The 16,453-nt window shown below is 37.1% G+C and overlaps 1 protein-coding gene across 1 annotated transcript in view; it reads right to left on the bottom strand.

Annotated features, from left to right (window-relative positions):
- Window positions 1–16,453, bottom strand: part of SGSM2 (small G protein signaling modulator 2) — a 534,608-nt gene that overhangs the window by 35,676 nt on the left and 482,479 nt on the right. Inside the window, exons 16-19 of the mRNA XM_053705239.1 lie at window positions 14,237–14,365; window positions 13,789–13,971; window positions 7,844–8,245; window positions 5,167–5,291 (exon numbers count right to left, since the gene is read on the bottom strand). Coding sequence (XP_053561214.1) covers window positions 5,167–5,291; window positions 7,844–8,245; window positions 13,789–13,971; window positions 14,237–14,365 — 839 coding nt within the window. The remainder of the gene's footprint in view (window positions 1–5,166; window positions 5,292–7,843; window positions 8,246–13,788; window positions 13,972–14,236; window positions 14,366–16,453) is intronic.

The raw sequence follows: 16,453 nt of genomic DNA, 5'->3' as shown, positions 1-16,453 counted from the left end.
AGGACCCAACGTTGTTGTTCACTAAGAAATTAAATTTAATTATCCAATTTGGGTTTGAGGAAGGTATTCTATCTCTAAAAGAAAAACAATATCTAATACCAAGAAATCCATATATTCCATAATAGCGGGCATGAATAGTATTACAGACCATCTCTCTGCCTATATAGATTTATACTTGCAAAAATACGTGAAGCAACTTCCTTCCTATATTAAAGATACTACAGATTTACTTAAGAAACTCTCGAATATCAAAAGAGGGAGTAATTATTTATGGATGACATGTGATGTCAATGCATTATATTCTAACATATCACATGAAATAGGGGTTCAATATGTATCTGTTTATGTATCTGATTATTTAACAGAAAGAATATCTTTTGGAGTTAATTGATTTTATATTAAAACATAAATATTTTAAATATTTAGATGATTCTTTTATTCAGACTAAGGGTACTGCCATGGGGACCAGGTTCGCTCCCAGCTTTGCCAATTTAGTTATGGGACATTTTGAAGATATATATATATATATATATATATATATATATATTGTAGAAGCTGGGAGCAGAACCTGGTCTTCTACGGCAGATATATCGATGACCTGATCATTATATGGAATGGGTCTTTAGATTCAGCTAGAGACTTTGCTCTTAAACTAAATACCAACTCATTTGGGCTTACCTTTACCCATAAAATACACCCTGAAGAGATTGAATATCTAGATATAGTGCATACTTGAGATGTGAATGATATGGTCCAATCCAAAACCTTTTTTCAAAGTAGTGGACAGTAATAATTTTTTGGACTATCGGAGCAACCATCTTAACAGTTGGAAGAAGAATTTACAATTCAGCCAATTCAGGCGTATTAAACGTAATTGTACTCTGCTAGAGACATATGATGAGCAGTCCCTCACCCTCAAGAATAGATTTATGGAAAAGGGTTTTCTTGTGACACTCATAGAAGAGGGATATTTGAGAGCCAGACAATTAGAGAGAGAGGATATTCTTAATCCTCCTCTCAAAAATGGACTGAATAATAATAATAATAGTATCAATAAAAGGAAGACCGCATCATTTATTACCAACTATAACTCTAACCATAAAGCTATAAAGAAAATATTGAATAAACATTGGTTCCTTCTGAAAAAAGACCCGATTCTTAAGGGAATATTAGATGATATACCAAATATTACTTTTAGAAAAGCCCCCACAATCAAGCAAAAAATAGCCCCGAGCAAAGTTATAATGTCGAAAAGAACGCCCAAAATAGGAAACTCTATCAACAATAGATATCAACAAAAAGGGACCTTTAGATGTAAAATAAAAAGATGTAATATGTGTAAATATGTTACACATGGGGCAACTAGTGTGACTTCCTCCACCTCAGGATATACATCAACTTAAAGACAGATCGGATTGCAGTTCCAACTTTGTAATATACTTACTTACCTGTGTTTGTGGGGCCCAATATTTGGGTAGAACTATCAGGAAAGTTAGAAGTAGATGTGGTGAACATTTTAGAAATATAGATAAGGGAAAGCTCAAACATACGCCTAGATTTAGAGTTCTGCGTTAGGGTTAAAAAGCAGCTTTTAAGGGGTCCTAACACTGCTTTTTAACGCCCACTGGTATTTAGAGTCAGGCAGGAAAGGGTCTACCGCTCACTTTCTTTCCCCGACTCGAGGCTACCGCAGATCCCCTTATGTCAATTGCGTATCCTATCTTTTCTATGGGATTTGCCTAACACTGGTATTACGAGTCTTGGAAGAAGTTAGCGGTAGAGCCTCTACCGACAAGACTCCAACCGCAAAAAAAAGTCAGTAGTTAAGAGTTTTATGGGCTAACGCCGGAACATAAAGCTCTAAACTACTGTGCTATAAAGTACACTAACACCCATAAACTACCTATGAACCCCTAAACCGAGGCCCCCCCACATCGCAAACCCTATAATACATTGTTTAAACCCCTAATCTGCCGCTCCGGACACCGCCGCCACCTACATTATCCCTATGAACCCCTAATCTGCTGCCCCTAACATCGACGACACCTATATTATATTTATTACCCCCTAATCTGCCCCCCCCAACGTCGCCGCCACCTACCTACACTTATTAACCCCTAATCTGCTGCCCCCAACGTCGCCGCTACTATAATAAAGTTATTAACCCCTAAACCTAAGTCTAACCCTAACCCTAACACCCCCCTAACTTAAATATAATTTAAATAAAACTAAATAAATTTACTATCATTAAATAAATTATTCCTATTTAAAACTAAATACTTACCTATAAAATAAACCCTAATATAGCTACAATATAACTAATAGTTACATTGTAGCTATTTTAGGATTTATATTTATTTTACAGGCAACTTTGTATTTATGTTAACTAGGTACAATAGCTATTAAATAGTTATTAACTCAGTCCCATTGTATCCTATGGGGATATCGTGAACGAGCATGTTTTTCCAGCTTACCGCTACCGTAAGCAACGCTGGTATTGAGGGATGAAATGGAGCTAAATTATGCTCAACGCTCCCTTTTCTGAGGCTAACGCAGCCATTCAGACAACTCGTAATACCAGCGTTGTCTTTACCGACAAAACTCTAAATCTAGGCGATAGTGTCTCTAGACATCACTTCCAATGTCACTAGGGTTCCAAATGTCAGTTCCGGATAACTCCGCTGGAAATGATCCATCACAAACAGGGTATCAATAGATTTAAAAATCTTTGCCAGAGGAAAACCTACTGGATTTATAAATTTGGTACCCTATTTCCAGCGGGGTTAAACGACAACATAGATATGTCTGCTTTTTGAATGTTCTTATAATTCTTTATTATCCTTTATACTCTTTTATGAATATAATTTTTCACAATCCCCTATGCATTTTTTGTAGAATTTTATATTAAATATACATCTTATTGGGTGTATATTATGTGACCACCTCAACTGCATGCAACACCAGTTAGTAGAGAGTATAGCATATATAAGGGCTATAGGTAAAGAAAGGGTTTCCCTATCTAAAAGAATACACACCCATTGAGATCGATCACACATTACATTGCTACAATCACTTGTTACTGATTGTAGAAATTATACACTAACATTAGGTATATTAGTTACATGATACACTATGCAATTAGTAACATGTAATAGTTTTATAAACATCACAATCATTACACATATTACTTATTTAGGTGAATATATGGTAGCACAATTTTTAGGTAATCACACATAGTTTATATTATTATATACAATTCTATACCATATTTTATCACTAACTATATTCTTTTTAGATTAGAGTATTAGATTAGCTACCAGGTAGCATATAACTCACTATAATTTATCAGACTAGTATTTATTAAGCATCATTACGTACTGATTCACCCTGAATATATTCACATTATTTTATATAATATATTACACGTTAATATTAAGATTAGATAGGTTTAGAATAGTCTTCAAACATGTTAAAATTAAATAATCTTTTCAATACTTTTCTATCTAGTGAATATGTGATATTTTTACTTTTTATATATAAGTATTTAAGAATATTTGTATGTGCGCAAGGTTTGATATAATTCCAATATTTACTTTTTCATTTCATTTATCACCATTTAAATATCCATGCATTTATAGTACATTATAGGTATAGCTATAACAATTTAGGACGATGCGAATGCCGTCTGTATATTGGTTTCACACGTTGGCTCTACCCAGAAATAGTTGAGGGCTATTTCGTCAATTTAGCAACCATGTGAGGTCTTAGTAATTTGACATCTCTAGCCCTGATAGGATATTAGCCACGCTGCCACCAGTGACGTACACAAAAGTAACTTTAGGTATGAACTACATCCCCTTCCGGAAAAACAATAACATGCAAATCCTTATGAGGGATACAAATAAGGTACGATCCAGTAGTGCCCAAATGAGACCTATCGCTAACATATAGGTGTGTTCGAATTTAATAATAATTTGATTAATCACACATTTAACAAATTGAAATATCCTTTCTAATTGTCACAGAGGATAAACAACTATCATTCCACGAGTATTAAAATGTCCACGAGTATTAAAATGTCCAAAGCAAGTTGTATAAAACAGCATAAAAAATGAGCCCATGATAAAGATTGGTAGTTCGAATGTTATGAATCATACATGGTGTTGACATGATATTCCCCATAAAATATGTTAAAGTTATATAGTTTTATATAATTTTTATTCACTATTATCGTGTTGTATATATTGTCAATAATGGTTTTATTATAATATAGGTGGCGGCGGTGTCCGCAGCGGCAGATTAGGGGTTAATAATATCATGTAGGTGTCGGCCATGACGGGGGCGGCAGATTAGGGGTTAATAAGTGTAAGATTAGGGGTGTTTAGACTCGGGGTTCATGTTAGGGTGTTATGTGTAGACATAAATTTGATATCCCCATAGGAATCAATGGGGCTGCGTTAAGGAGCTTTACGCTGCTTTTTGGCAGGTGTTAGACTTTTTTCAGCCGGCACTCCCCGTTGATTCCTATGGGGAAATCGTGCATGAGCACGTATGACCAGCTCACCGCTGGTATTGGAATTTTGCTCACCGCTCACTTCTTGCCTTTTAACGACTGGTTTCTGAAAACTCGTAATACCAGCGCTGCAGGTAAGTGAGCGGTGAGGGAAAACTGCTCGTCAGCACTGCACAGCTCAAAACGAAAAACTCGTAATCTGGCCGTATATTTCTATAACAGTGTTGGTTATGCAAAACTGGGGAATGGGTAATAAAGGGATTATCTATCTTTTTAAACAATAACATTTTTGGTGTTTACTATCCCTTTAAGTGCTTGAATAGTTTTGGATTTTTTTTATGATGTACATTTATTAAAAACACTCTAATATCCCTTTAAGGTCCTAAGTGTATGTCTGGCAAGCTTTGTGAGCAAGAAATGTTATCTTACAATGTGTTATATATTTTCTCAAACACATTTTTTGCAAAAGGAAATACTTTAAATGTGAATTTTTCGTATCTTTAACTTTAGGATTTATTCCCAAAGTTATTCTTCTAATTTAAAAAAAAAAATAAACTCCAAAATCATAGTCTTGGTCTTGTGCAAAAAAGAGAAAAGGCTAAGCCATTAGTGGTACTTTTTTAGTAATGGTTTAAAAACAAAAAACGACCCACCTGCACATGATGTTACGTAGCTTTACTAAATTGTCAGCTGTGAAATACCAGTAATTACGATCACATCGCTGGACATCTTTGTCAATGCGGTGCAAGTTTAAGGCAATTGTGTCAAGTAATTCTATCTGAGGAAAGCAAAACAAAATATCATAATTAGACCCTCCAAACATATCTCAATATAATGTTAAATAATCATATTGATCCTGCTTCTGTACTATGAGCGGTACTGTTTTAGCGTGTGCTCTACCTGCTCAGTTCCCATTTCAAGCTGTGCTCTACCAGGCTGCCTCATGTCACTTTCTCAATACAATTCATGAGTCATTGGAATGCAGTTATTTGTTTAACTAAACAACAACACCAAAACAAAAGCAATTTGAAAAACAGAAATATAATTTTGTTAAATGCAATGAATAACAAATTTAGTGACGATATACAGTTTTCATGTAATTTCATGTGATAATATATCTTCATTCGGAATGTTTCTTAAAAATTTTAAGCACAAGTTATCTATATGCGATTGGAAGAGTTGTCAACTTATACCCCTCATTTTCCTTAAAATTGTTGTTTTTCCCTCAAGCCAAGATCGGTCAATGGACTGGGTGTGAGCTCCTGTCTTTGGGTCGACATAGTTTTCCTGATGATTGACAGTGAAGTGACGGAAAACTCTTGCATTTATTACGGAGCCTATTGCACACTCCCTTTCAATAATGGAAATCAAGGTCACTCTGTCACGGCATTCTACGTAGTAATAGTGGCAGTTTGATTCCTGTTTTAGCCCAAACACCCATGGTCCAACAATTCTAGCTTGTTTAGGGGTGCTACCTTCTGGGAGGAATGGGGTACCAGATTTGAAGTGTCCCCCATTCTTCCACAAGGTAGCACCCCCAAACAAGTGGTATCCCTAGGTGCCTCATCAAATTGCCAACAACATACTAAAGGACCACCTCTTGATCCCTTGCCCCATACTTGATCGACACCCTTTTAAGAAGCTGCAGACTGGGGCTCAATTCTGGTCCGGCGCTGAGTTCCAGGAGCCCGGCTAGGCCGGAAAATTTTGCTGGACCTCCAGTGGTCAGCTGCCGGCATCTCTGTGGCACATTGTTTAAACATTGATTATAATTTTATAATGGGGACGTTGAAATATTTATAGTATAGTTTATTATAGTAAATTATTTTTTTACAGTAGGCAGTTAGCTGGGGGAGTGTAGTTCAGACATTATGTCAGTGTAGGTGGTATTAGGGAATTAGCTAGGTGTTCCGGGGGTGTAGGTTAGGAGTGACATAGGTGTACGTGGTCAGGGGGAGTGTAGGTTAGCTGTGACGTAGGTGTAGGCAGTCAGTGGGAGGTAGGAAGGTGAGGCAGGGGGAGTGTAGATTAGGCGTGACATGGTTATAAGCGTTCAGGGGGAGTTAGCGGGGCAGACTAGTGGGAGTAGCTTGCACTTTGCTTCAGACACATCCGCACAAGATCGATATGCAGGTTACAAGTAGGGTAACAGCCATGTTTGTCTTGCTAGCTACCAGCTGCCTTGACTACATCGCCTGAGCTAGTTAGTGTAGCTGTAATTAAACCACTGCCATATTTTAAGTGTGCCTATACTGAAACAATTTTTAGTTTCAGTGAGTGCACTGTGTGCACTGTATAGGCCCACTTCAAATAGAGCCCCTTCCCCTCCGCAGTAAAATGCCGACGAGTGGCAATGTCAGCAATGTGGATGGTGATGTCACGCTCCCATTGCTCGGACACGCCCCTTTCTTTGATTATATATACAGACCGTCGGACTGAGAGGCCAACGAGGCCATCAAAGCAGTTTCCTGACAGTCTGTCGATGCTTTGAATATTGGGGAACCACCTATGAAATCACCTACTCAGCACCTATTCATCTACTCAGTACCTATTCACAGGTGGAAAGTAGGTGAGATAGTAGAGCGCGAAAGCAGGTAGAGTAGCGCGTGCACCTATTCAGGTGGAAAGCTAGTGAGGTGGTAGAACACAAAAGCAGGAAGAGCACACACTAAAGCAGTACCCTATAAGTATTATAGTGCTATGGTATATGCTCTCTTTAGGGGATAAAGGCTTCACTGCAGCTTCTATACCCGATAAATTAAACAAATAACTTAAATTATTATCTCCTATTAATGACAGTGGTATGCAAAATCTTATTGGAAGGAAGGGATTCATGAAGGGGAAAGGGTCTCTGTAAGAAAACTATTCCTCCTTCTATAAAAGTTCCCCAGTGTGGCAGTTGTAGCTTCTATCATACAAGAGCAAGTGACCCCTCATTGTTCTCTCCTATGCATGTGCTATAATAATTTCTTAACTTACCGCTCTCAATTTCTGTAATCACCTACTTCTATAAAACTTTTTTCTTTCACAAGCTACACCTAAATAAACATATTTGCACCTTGAATTAAATTAATACGCTCATAACTCTAAAACATAGTATTCTTAATAACATCTTCCCTTTCTGCCACCAAGGCAATCCCATCGCCTCTTCTTTCCAGGACTCCATTAACCAAATTGACTTGTGCACCATAGCAACAGACTTTGGTTTCTTCTGTTATCCGTATGTCAACTTGTTTTTGGTTTTGTTTTCATGATAGAGTTGTTGTACTATTTTATTGCAAAATAATGTGGCACTCTATACATAAACTATAATAATAATAATTTACTCACAGTATATGATGTAGGACACATGGAAGAAATGTCATCTGCAGTGTTTAAATATTCCAGTTCAGCAGACAGCTGCTCCTCACATATGGAGTCCTGCATTTTGAGGACAGCTTTGCTTTTTCGTGGAGGACACACATTTATTTCTGTTCTGTCGGACTCTGTGCTAGATTCCTCTTCCTCAAAGCACATACTCTGGCCATCGTCTATGCTAGAGAGGCAGCCTGAGGTCACAGAATAATTGCGGGAAGAGGGAAGACCCGAATCTGGAGAATCAAATTCCACAGACTGCTGTGGATCTGCTGGAGCCATTGCCGCTGTAGTGTTGGCATTGACCAGAGTAGATGCTTTATTTCGACCTTTTAAATCTTTGTCGGATGTGTCTACTTCTTCTGTAGACATGAAAACCTAGTAGATGTACATAAAATGTTACCTGAGACAACATGATCAAGAGGAGAAGGGTAAAATACTGCATGACAAAAAAAAATGAATTTGGGCTATATACTGTATGTATATATATATATATATATATATATATATATAATATATATATATATATATATATATATATATATATACACACACATACATACACACACACATTTATATTTAAGACACAATAACATGAATGCTTTCATCAGGTTATTACAGTGGCAAAAATACAGCGTTCTAAATTCTAAATGATTTGAGTCAGTGAAGTAGATTAAAATGGTTAGTAAGTGTATCATCAATCTAGCACACTGAACTTTAGCAATACTATAGAGTACTATGAATCATTCTGAGCCCAGGCAGGAGAAGTTATAGCAACAGATGGTGATGATATGCTGATCTTTCCACTAGCAGAGAAGAAAGTACCAATCACATTGATTGTCAAACATACAGAGCAATACAAAATGTTACTGCAGATGTGATATTGTTCTGCTAGCTGTTAATGGTTTCAGAAATACACATCACTCATGGATATTATAAATCACTCATGGATATTATAATTACACTAGCATAAGATATTAGAAAGCAATGTCGATGGGGGTTATCAAATATTTCACTGTAGTGCGCTAAAAATGTATTTCTTTTGCAAGTTTTTTAGTATTGAATGTGATTTATTGACAGAATAAAAAAATGCTGAATACTGTTATAAATATTTACAACATAGGAAGAGCTAACAGCCTTTCTTTCATGTAAGTGGCAAAAGTCCATGAGCTAGTGACGTATGGGATATACATTCCTACCAGGAGGGGGCAAAGTTTCCCAAACCTCAAAATGCCTTCAAATACACATCCATCTCACTCATACCTTATTTTTACAAACTTTGCCTCCTTGGGCAGGTGGTGAAGCAAGATGTGCTTGATATTCTTCTATGATAGGCACTTCTAAGCATTTTGAAGCCCAGCTCCTCTCAAAGTACAGTGTTTGTCTGAGGGATGTGAAGGGAGTATTGCCTGATGATGCCATGTTTTCACCTATGGGAAATCTATTCTAAGGCTCTCTGTCACAGGGATTCATCTGCTGCCTTCCTTTACAGATCGACATTATACTCTTCTACCATTACCTCTGCTGATATGTTTTAGTACTGGGTTGGCTGTCTGCTATATGTGGATGGGTGTCTTCTGGTAAGTATATATCATTTTTTAATGCATTCTCAGCTATGTTTGGCACTTTATCTTATAAAGTTTTAAATGTATATTGTATATATTTGCCATGAGTTAGGTCTGTGTATTTCCCTTTGCAGTCTAACAGTTTAAGCATGGAAATTATGTTTATGGGAGTTTTTTAGACTTATCTAGGGTTCCCAGTTAGTTGTAACTTAGAGTCTGTTTCTTTCAAAATTTTCGTGGGCTTAGGCTCGCGATGACGTAAAATGTTACTTTTTATTGCAACATTTTTGGCGCAAACATTTTTGGCGTGACGCGAGTCTCGTCATTTCTTGCAACTTTTTTGGCGCAAGTCGCGTCATTTCGCTTGTTAAGCTTTGGCGCCAAAAGTTTCTTTTTGTATTTTAAATTTTAAGTATCTCCCTCTTTTGCTCTCTGCTCTCATTTGTTTCATAGAGGGCTAAGTTGCTTGCTTTTGATTATTACCTTATTTTATCATAAGCATTTTTTCCCATTCCTGAAACTGCTACTTTGAGGAAATTTGATATTTTGTTTAAATGCTATTTTTTTTTTTAGCTTGTATTGACCAACAGCATACTGAAGTATCTTCTGCTGATGAGGATTTCTCTGGCTCAGAGAATCCTACTTCAGAGACTGAAATTAAAAAATCAACCTTTCTTTTTAAGATTGAATATATTCGTTCTTTATTAAAGGAAGTATTGTTCACTTTGGGTGTCGAGGAATCTAGTCCTCCTGATAACAAGAATAGCAAACGTTTGAATTCTGTTTTCAAAACCTCTGAGGTTACTCCTGAAGTTTTTTTCTATTCCAGATGCTATCTCTCATATGTTTACTAAAGACTGGTCTAAACTTGGTACTTCTTTTAACCCTGCTTCTAGGTTTAAAAAGCTTTATCCTTTACCTGTGGCTTATTTAGAGTTTTGGGGAAAAGTCCCTAACGTTGATGGGGCTATTTCTATTCTAGCCAAATATACTACTATTCCTATGGAAGATACTACTTCCTTTAAGGATCCTTTAGATTGGAAGATTGAATCCTATCTTAGAAAAGCATATTTACATACTGGCTATATTCTTAGACCTGCCATTTCTATGGCTGATGTTGCTGCTGCTTCAACTTTTTGGTTGGACAGTTTGGCTCAACAGTTAATAGATCTTGAATTCTCTAGCATTGTTCTTTTACTTCAACATGCTAATCATTTTATTTGTGATTCTATATTTGATGTCATTATGATTGATATTAAATCTATGTCTTTAGCTATCTTACTAGAAGAGCTTTATGGCTTAAACATGGTTGGAGGATCAATTTACAAAAGAGATTCTTAATTCCTCAGACAAGGGTCACCTTTTTAGGTTTTCAGATAGATTCAGTGGTTATGACTCTTTCTCTAACAGACAAGAGACAAATGAAGTTAGTTTTAGCTTGTCTAAACCTTCAGTCTCTATCATTCCCTTCAGTGGCTATGTGTATGGAAGTTTTAGGTCTTATGACTGCAGAATCGGACGCGATCTCCTTTACTCATTTTCATATTAGACCTCTACAGCTTTGCATGTTGCACCTATGGTGCAGGGATTATACTCAGATATCACAACTGATATACTTAAATCCCAAAACTCAACTCTCTCGGACTTGGTGGTTAGACCATCACCTTATTGTTCAAGGGGCCTCATTTTTTCATCCTACCTGGACTGTGATCACAACAGATGCAAGTCTTACAGGTTGGGGAGCTGTCTGGGGGCCTCTGACAGCACAAGGGGGTTGGAAACCTCAAGAGGCGAAGTTACCAATCAATATTTTAGAACTGAACTCTGTGCTATTTTCAGAGCTCGTCAGGCGTGGCCTCTATTGAAGAGATAACTTTACATTTGTTTTCAAACAGACAATATCATAACAGTGGCATATGTCAATCATCAAGGAGGGACTTGCAGTCCTTCAGCAATGAAGAAAGTATCTTGGATACTTTCTTGGGTGGAATCCAACTCTTGTCAAATATCTGCGATTCATATCCCAGGTGTAGACAATTAGGAAGCGGATTATCTCAGCCGTCAGACTTTACATCCAGGGGAGTGGTCTCTCCATCCAGATGTGTTTTTTCATCTTGTACAGATGTGGGGTCTTCCAGAAATAGATCTGATGGCCTCTCATCTAAACAAGAAGCTTCCCAGATACCTTTCCAGGTCCAGGGATCCTCATGCGGAGGATGGTGGATGCCTTAGCAGTTCCTTGGTTTTACCAACCTGCTTATATTTTTCCGCCTCTGGGTCTTCTTCCAAGGGTGATCTCCAAGATCATAATGGAACAATCTCATGTGTTTCTGATAGCACCAGCATGGCCTCACAGGTTTTAGTATGCGGATCTTGTCCGGATGTCCAGTTGCCAGCCTTCGCCACTTCCTTTTAGGCTAGACCTTCTGTCTCAAGGGCTGTTTTTCCATCAGGATCTCAAATCTCTAAATTTTAAGGCATTGAAATTGAACGCTTAGTGCTTAGTCATAGAGGTTTCTCTGACTCAGTGATTAGCACTATGATACAGGCTGGTAAGTCTGTTTCAAGTAAAATGTATCATCAGATTTGGAAAACCTATATTTCATGGTGTTCCATTCATATTTATTCTTGGCATTCTTTCAGAATTCCTAGGATTTTACAGTTTCTTCAGGATGGTTTGGATAAGGGTTTGTCTGCAAATACTTTGTAAGGACACATTTCTGCTCTTTCTGTCTTATTTCATAGAAAGATTGCTAAACTTCCTGACATTCACTGTTTTGTTCAGGCTTTGATTCGTATCAAACCTGTTATTAAATCTATTTTTCCTCCTTGGTGTCTCAATTTGGTTTGAAAGATTTTACAGGCTCCTCCTTTTGAGCCTATGCATTCTCTAGATATTAAATTACTTTTGTGGAAAGTGATATTTCTTTTGGCTATCTCTTATGCTAGAAGAGTTGTCTTCTCTCTCTTGTGAGTCTCCTTATCTGATTTTCCATCAAGATAAAGCTGTTTTGCCGACTTCATTCAAATTTTTGCCTAATGTTGTAAATTTTAACAACATCAATAGGGAAATTGTTGTTCCTTCTTTATGTCCTAATCCTAAGAATACTCTTGAACGATGTTTACATTCTTGGGATGTGGTAAGAGCTCTGAAATATTATGTTGAGGCTACTAAAGATTTCAGAAAGACTTCTAGTTTATTTGTTATTTTTTCTGGCTCCAGGAAAGGTCAGAAAGCCTCTGACATTTCTTTGGCATCTTGGTTGAAACTTTTGATTCACAAAGCTTATTTGGAGGAGGGGCAGTCTCCGCCTCAGAGAATTTCAGCTCATTCTACTAAATCAGTTGCCACTTCTTGGGCTTTTAAGAATGAAGCTTCAGTTGATCAAATTTGAGAAGCTGCAACTTGGTCTTCTTTGCATACTTATACTAAATTTTACCATTTTGATGTGTTTGCTTCCTCGGAAGCAGCCTTTGGTAGAAAGGTTCTTCAGGCAGTTGTCTCAGTTTGATTCTAATGCCTTTTTGATTTTTTAAAGAAAACTTAATTATTTTGGAGTTATTTTCTCAGCGGATTTAGCTGTTATTTTATCCCTCCCTCTCTAGTGACTCGTGGATTTCCACATCTTGGGTATTATATCCCATACGTCACTAGCTCATGGACTCTTGCCACGTACATGAAAGAAAACATAATTTATGTAAGAACTTACCTGATATATTAATTTATTTCATAGTGGCAAGAGTCCATGAGACCCACCCTATTATTTGTGGTTATGATTTTTTATATAAAGCTTTTTATTTTTTTCAGTTCCTCTTTTTGTATGCTTTTTACTCCTTCTTTTACACCTCACTTCTTGGCTACACATTAAACTAAGGTATGAGTGAGGTAGGAAGTGTATTTATAGGCATGAGGTTTGAAAAACTTTGCCCCCTCCTGCTAGGAATGTATATCCCATACGTCACTAGCTCATGGACTCTTACCACTATGAAAGAAATTAATTTATCAGCTAAGTTCTTACATAAATTATGTATTTGGAGTAAGCAGTGCTGCAATCATGGTTAAAGTCAGCAACCACATCAATAGTATCTACTAAGGCCTATCAATTGGAAAAGCATATATAATCTGACATTAAGCTATAAGATTTTGTCAAATACATAAATTGCAACATTCTTCATTTAATGACAATAATTTCATTTTCTTTTTAGAATTCTACATATATTTCCCTTGCAACGACCCACCAGTTTCAGCTAAAGTGTCCTTGTTTTGTAGAAAAATACCCTACTAATGAACAATTGAAAAGCCAACCACTGTTTTACTATTGTACACAGGTATGATTAATAAGGGTGATGTCTCACATCATTACTGATTGTGGAGTCTCGGTGAATCAAACGTAGCACATGGCTGTCTATGCTACTGCCTGACGAGAGCTTGGCATAAATTGCTGAGTGAGATTCCTTTTCTCTTCTCTTTACGATCACCTCACAGGCCTCCCATTCTGCCATTACCTTTTGGTACCTGGAAGCAATTGCCTCATCAACCTTGTAGAAGGGAAAACAAAATATGTGATTTTTGTACAGTAAGAAGCAAATTTATAGAACCGGTCTATAGTAAATAATCTCTAGCCTCTAAACAGCTATAAAAACAAAACAAACTAACAAAAATATCCAGGAACCATTTATTATTGCAATCTCTGTAAATGATGTCATACAATCCCTGTAAAACCTAAAATAGAAAATGACAGGGACACTGGGACAAGTTTCTAATATTGAAAAACACATATTTTATACATTAAGCTCTACTTACCCTATCCATTTCTTTTTTTGTCATTCCAAATTTGTAATGTCCAAGCAGGAATGGCCAAACCTCTTTTCGGATCTCATGTTCCACACCGCCGTAATACACTAACCTGAGCAACTCCAGCTCTTTGTAATTCTGTATATTTACAATGGAAATGTACAGTAAGTCTTCAAGCACAAAATAAACTATAATGGTTCATACAGACAGATTAATAGATTGACTTGACATTTACACGGCATTGCCCACAATCTTGGTAAGTACTCTCCTTATTAAGAGGGACATTATTCTATCAAGAGAAGCAAAATTATATAAGACGTTAAAGGGACATTAAACACTAAATAAATCATTGGTGGAATTATGTATTCAGAGCAATTATGAGCCTGAGAATAAAATATACACATATTTTTTTTCAAATTACATTAGTTTTTTAAGAGAAACAAGGGTAACATTCTAATATACATAAGACAGTTAGGTTTCTTTTTCTGCTAAGGCCAATTAGGGACAGTTATAAATGGCTTACTAGAGGGTGCAACCAGTGAAGTCGCTACAGGGGGACAAGGGGGGCATTTGCCCCATTCAGATAATGGCTTGCCCCCCTGCCAGCCCCGGCACTTGCATAATGTTGGAGGAAGAGTGTATTTTTTTTAAAAAATTATTATTATTTTGAGTGAGATCATGAGAATGACTGAGGTAATTGCGCAGTGGCAGTGCGCCTCCCTGACCCATGTTCACTTAGTTATTTAGCTATTTGCTCCTCTTCCACACCAGTTCCAGCCCTGAGCCAGGTCACGTTCCTTCACAGCACAAGGAACATGACGGGATACTCACTGGAGACTGGAGAGGAAAAGGAAGAAGCCAGCCAGCTGGTGCTGTGTGTGCAGGAAGAGCAGAGAGCATGGGAGAAGGATGGAGCAGTGCCAGCAGGCACTGGCTGTGTGTCTCTGGCAGTGGCACTCAGTGGCAGCCGGGCCCGGCACAGAAAGAACATGACAGCGAAGATATTTAGAGAAGATCATCTGATTCGGTAAGACAGAGAATACATGATGATTCACTGTTTAGAGTGTGTGTAAACGTGAAGAAAAAAAAACTCCCCAAATTTACTGTTACCTCCATTGCCAACTTTATATCTTCTTGGTAATTTGGGTGTGCAACAGAGACTGCAGGTCAAATATCACTAAAAAAAAGTATAACCAAGCTGCAGCACTGCCATACTTTTACATGACATAATTTTACTAGAGTTCAGGTCAGGAGGGACACGTTTTTCAGAAAAGAAAGAAAAACAGAGAAAAAAACACCAGATCATATAATGAATGTAAATGTTAGAATATTTCATCTTTACCTTTAGTAAAACTATATACTTTTCCATAAGAAAGATTTCCTTTATAACACAAACCACAAATTGGCAATTTCTTTTAGGACTCAGTAAACGGTATTTATTTTTAAACAATATTATCAAGGATGGATTGTCTTGGGTATAAAAAAAAATCAATACAGAACAGAAGTTATAGTTGCTAATATTAAATTGTGTCTAAAAATACACACACATAAAATACTTCTGATATAGCACCATATTTCCTTTATTGAGCAGTAATCAATATTTATTATAACAAATTAGTTTGCATTCATATTATGGTAGACACGGAAGTGTGCATGTCATATTGCTACAACAAACATTTGAAAATATTGCTGCTATATAGTGCTCAAGGCACATGCACACTTCTGTGTCTACCTCAGTATTATGCTCTCATGGATACCAAGAGAAGAAATAGGTCAACAGAAGTAAGTAAATTAATTTATATATTTTGTATTGTATCTGCTGTTATTTTTTTGCTCCCATGCACCTTTAAAGAATCAATCTATCATGAGCAATCTGAGATCTTTTCATATCCAGACCTTATTCAGCCAGCGAGACACCCTCATATGATGGCATGGCTCTAAACCCTTAAAAGATAATCAGCCAGATTACGAGTTTTGAGCACTATAGGGAAATTAACGACTGCAACATTTTCAGCGTTATTTTACCTCCCTATAGCGCTGCTATTACAGGTTTTAAAAAAGCAGGCTTGTGCGGGCGATATGGTGGTGTTGAGCTCCATACCGCACTGAAATCAAGCGCTGCTTTGACGAGCTTTTGCATGATTTCCCCATAGACATCAATGGGGAGAGAAGGCCAAAAAGAAGACCTGCGATCGCGGAAACAAAAGCTCCGTAACGCAGCCCTGT

Source organism: Bombina bombina, chromosome 3 (genome assembly GCF_027579735.1).
Source record: "Bombina bombina isolate aBomBom1 chromosome 3, aBomBom1.pri, whole genome shotgun sequence".
Taxonomy (NCBI): Eukaryota; Metazoa; Chordata; class Amphibia; order Anura; family Bombinatoridae; genus Bombina; species Bombina bombina.
Note: the sequence above shows the minus strand (reverse complement) of the source record. Positions and strands in the feature narration are given on the sequence as shown.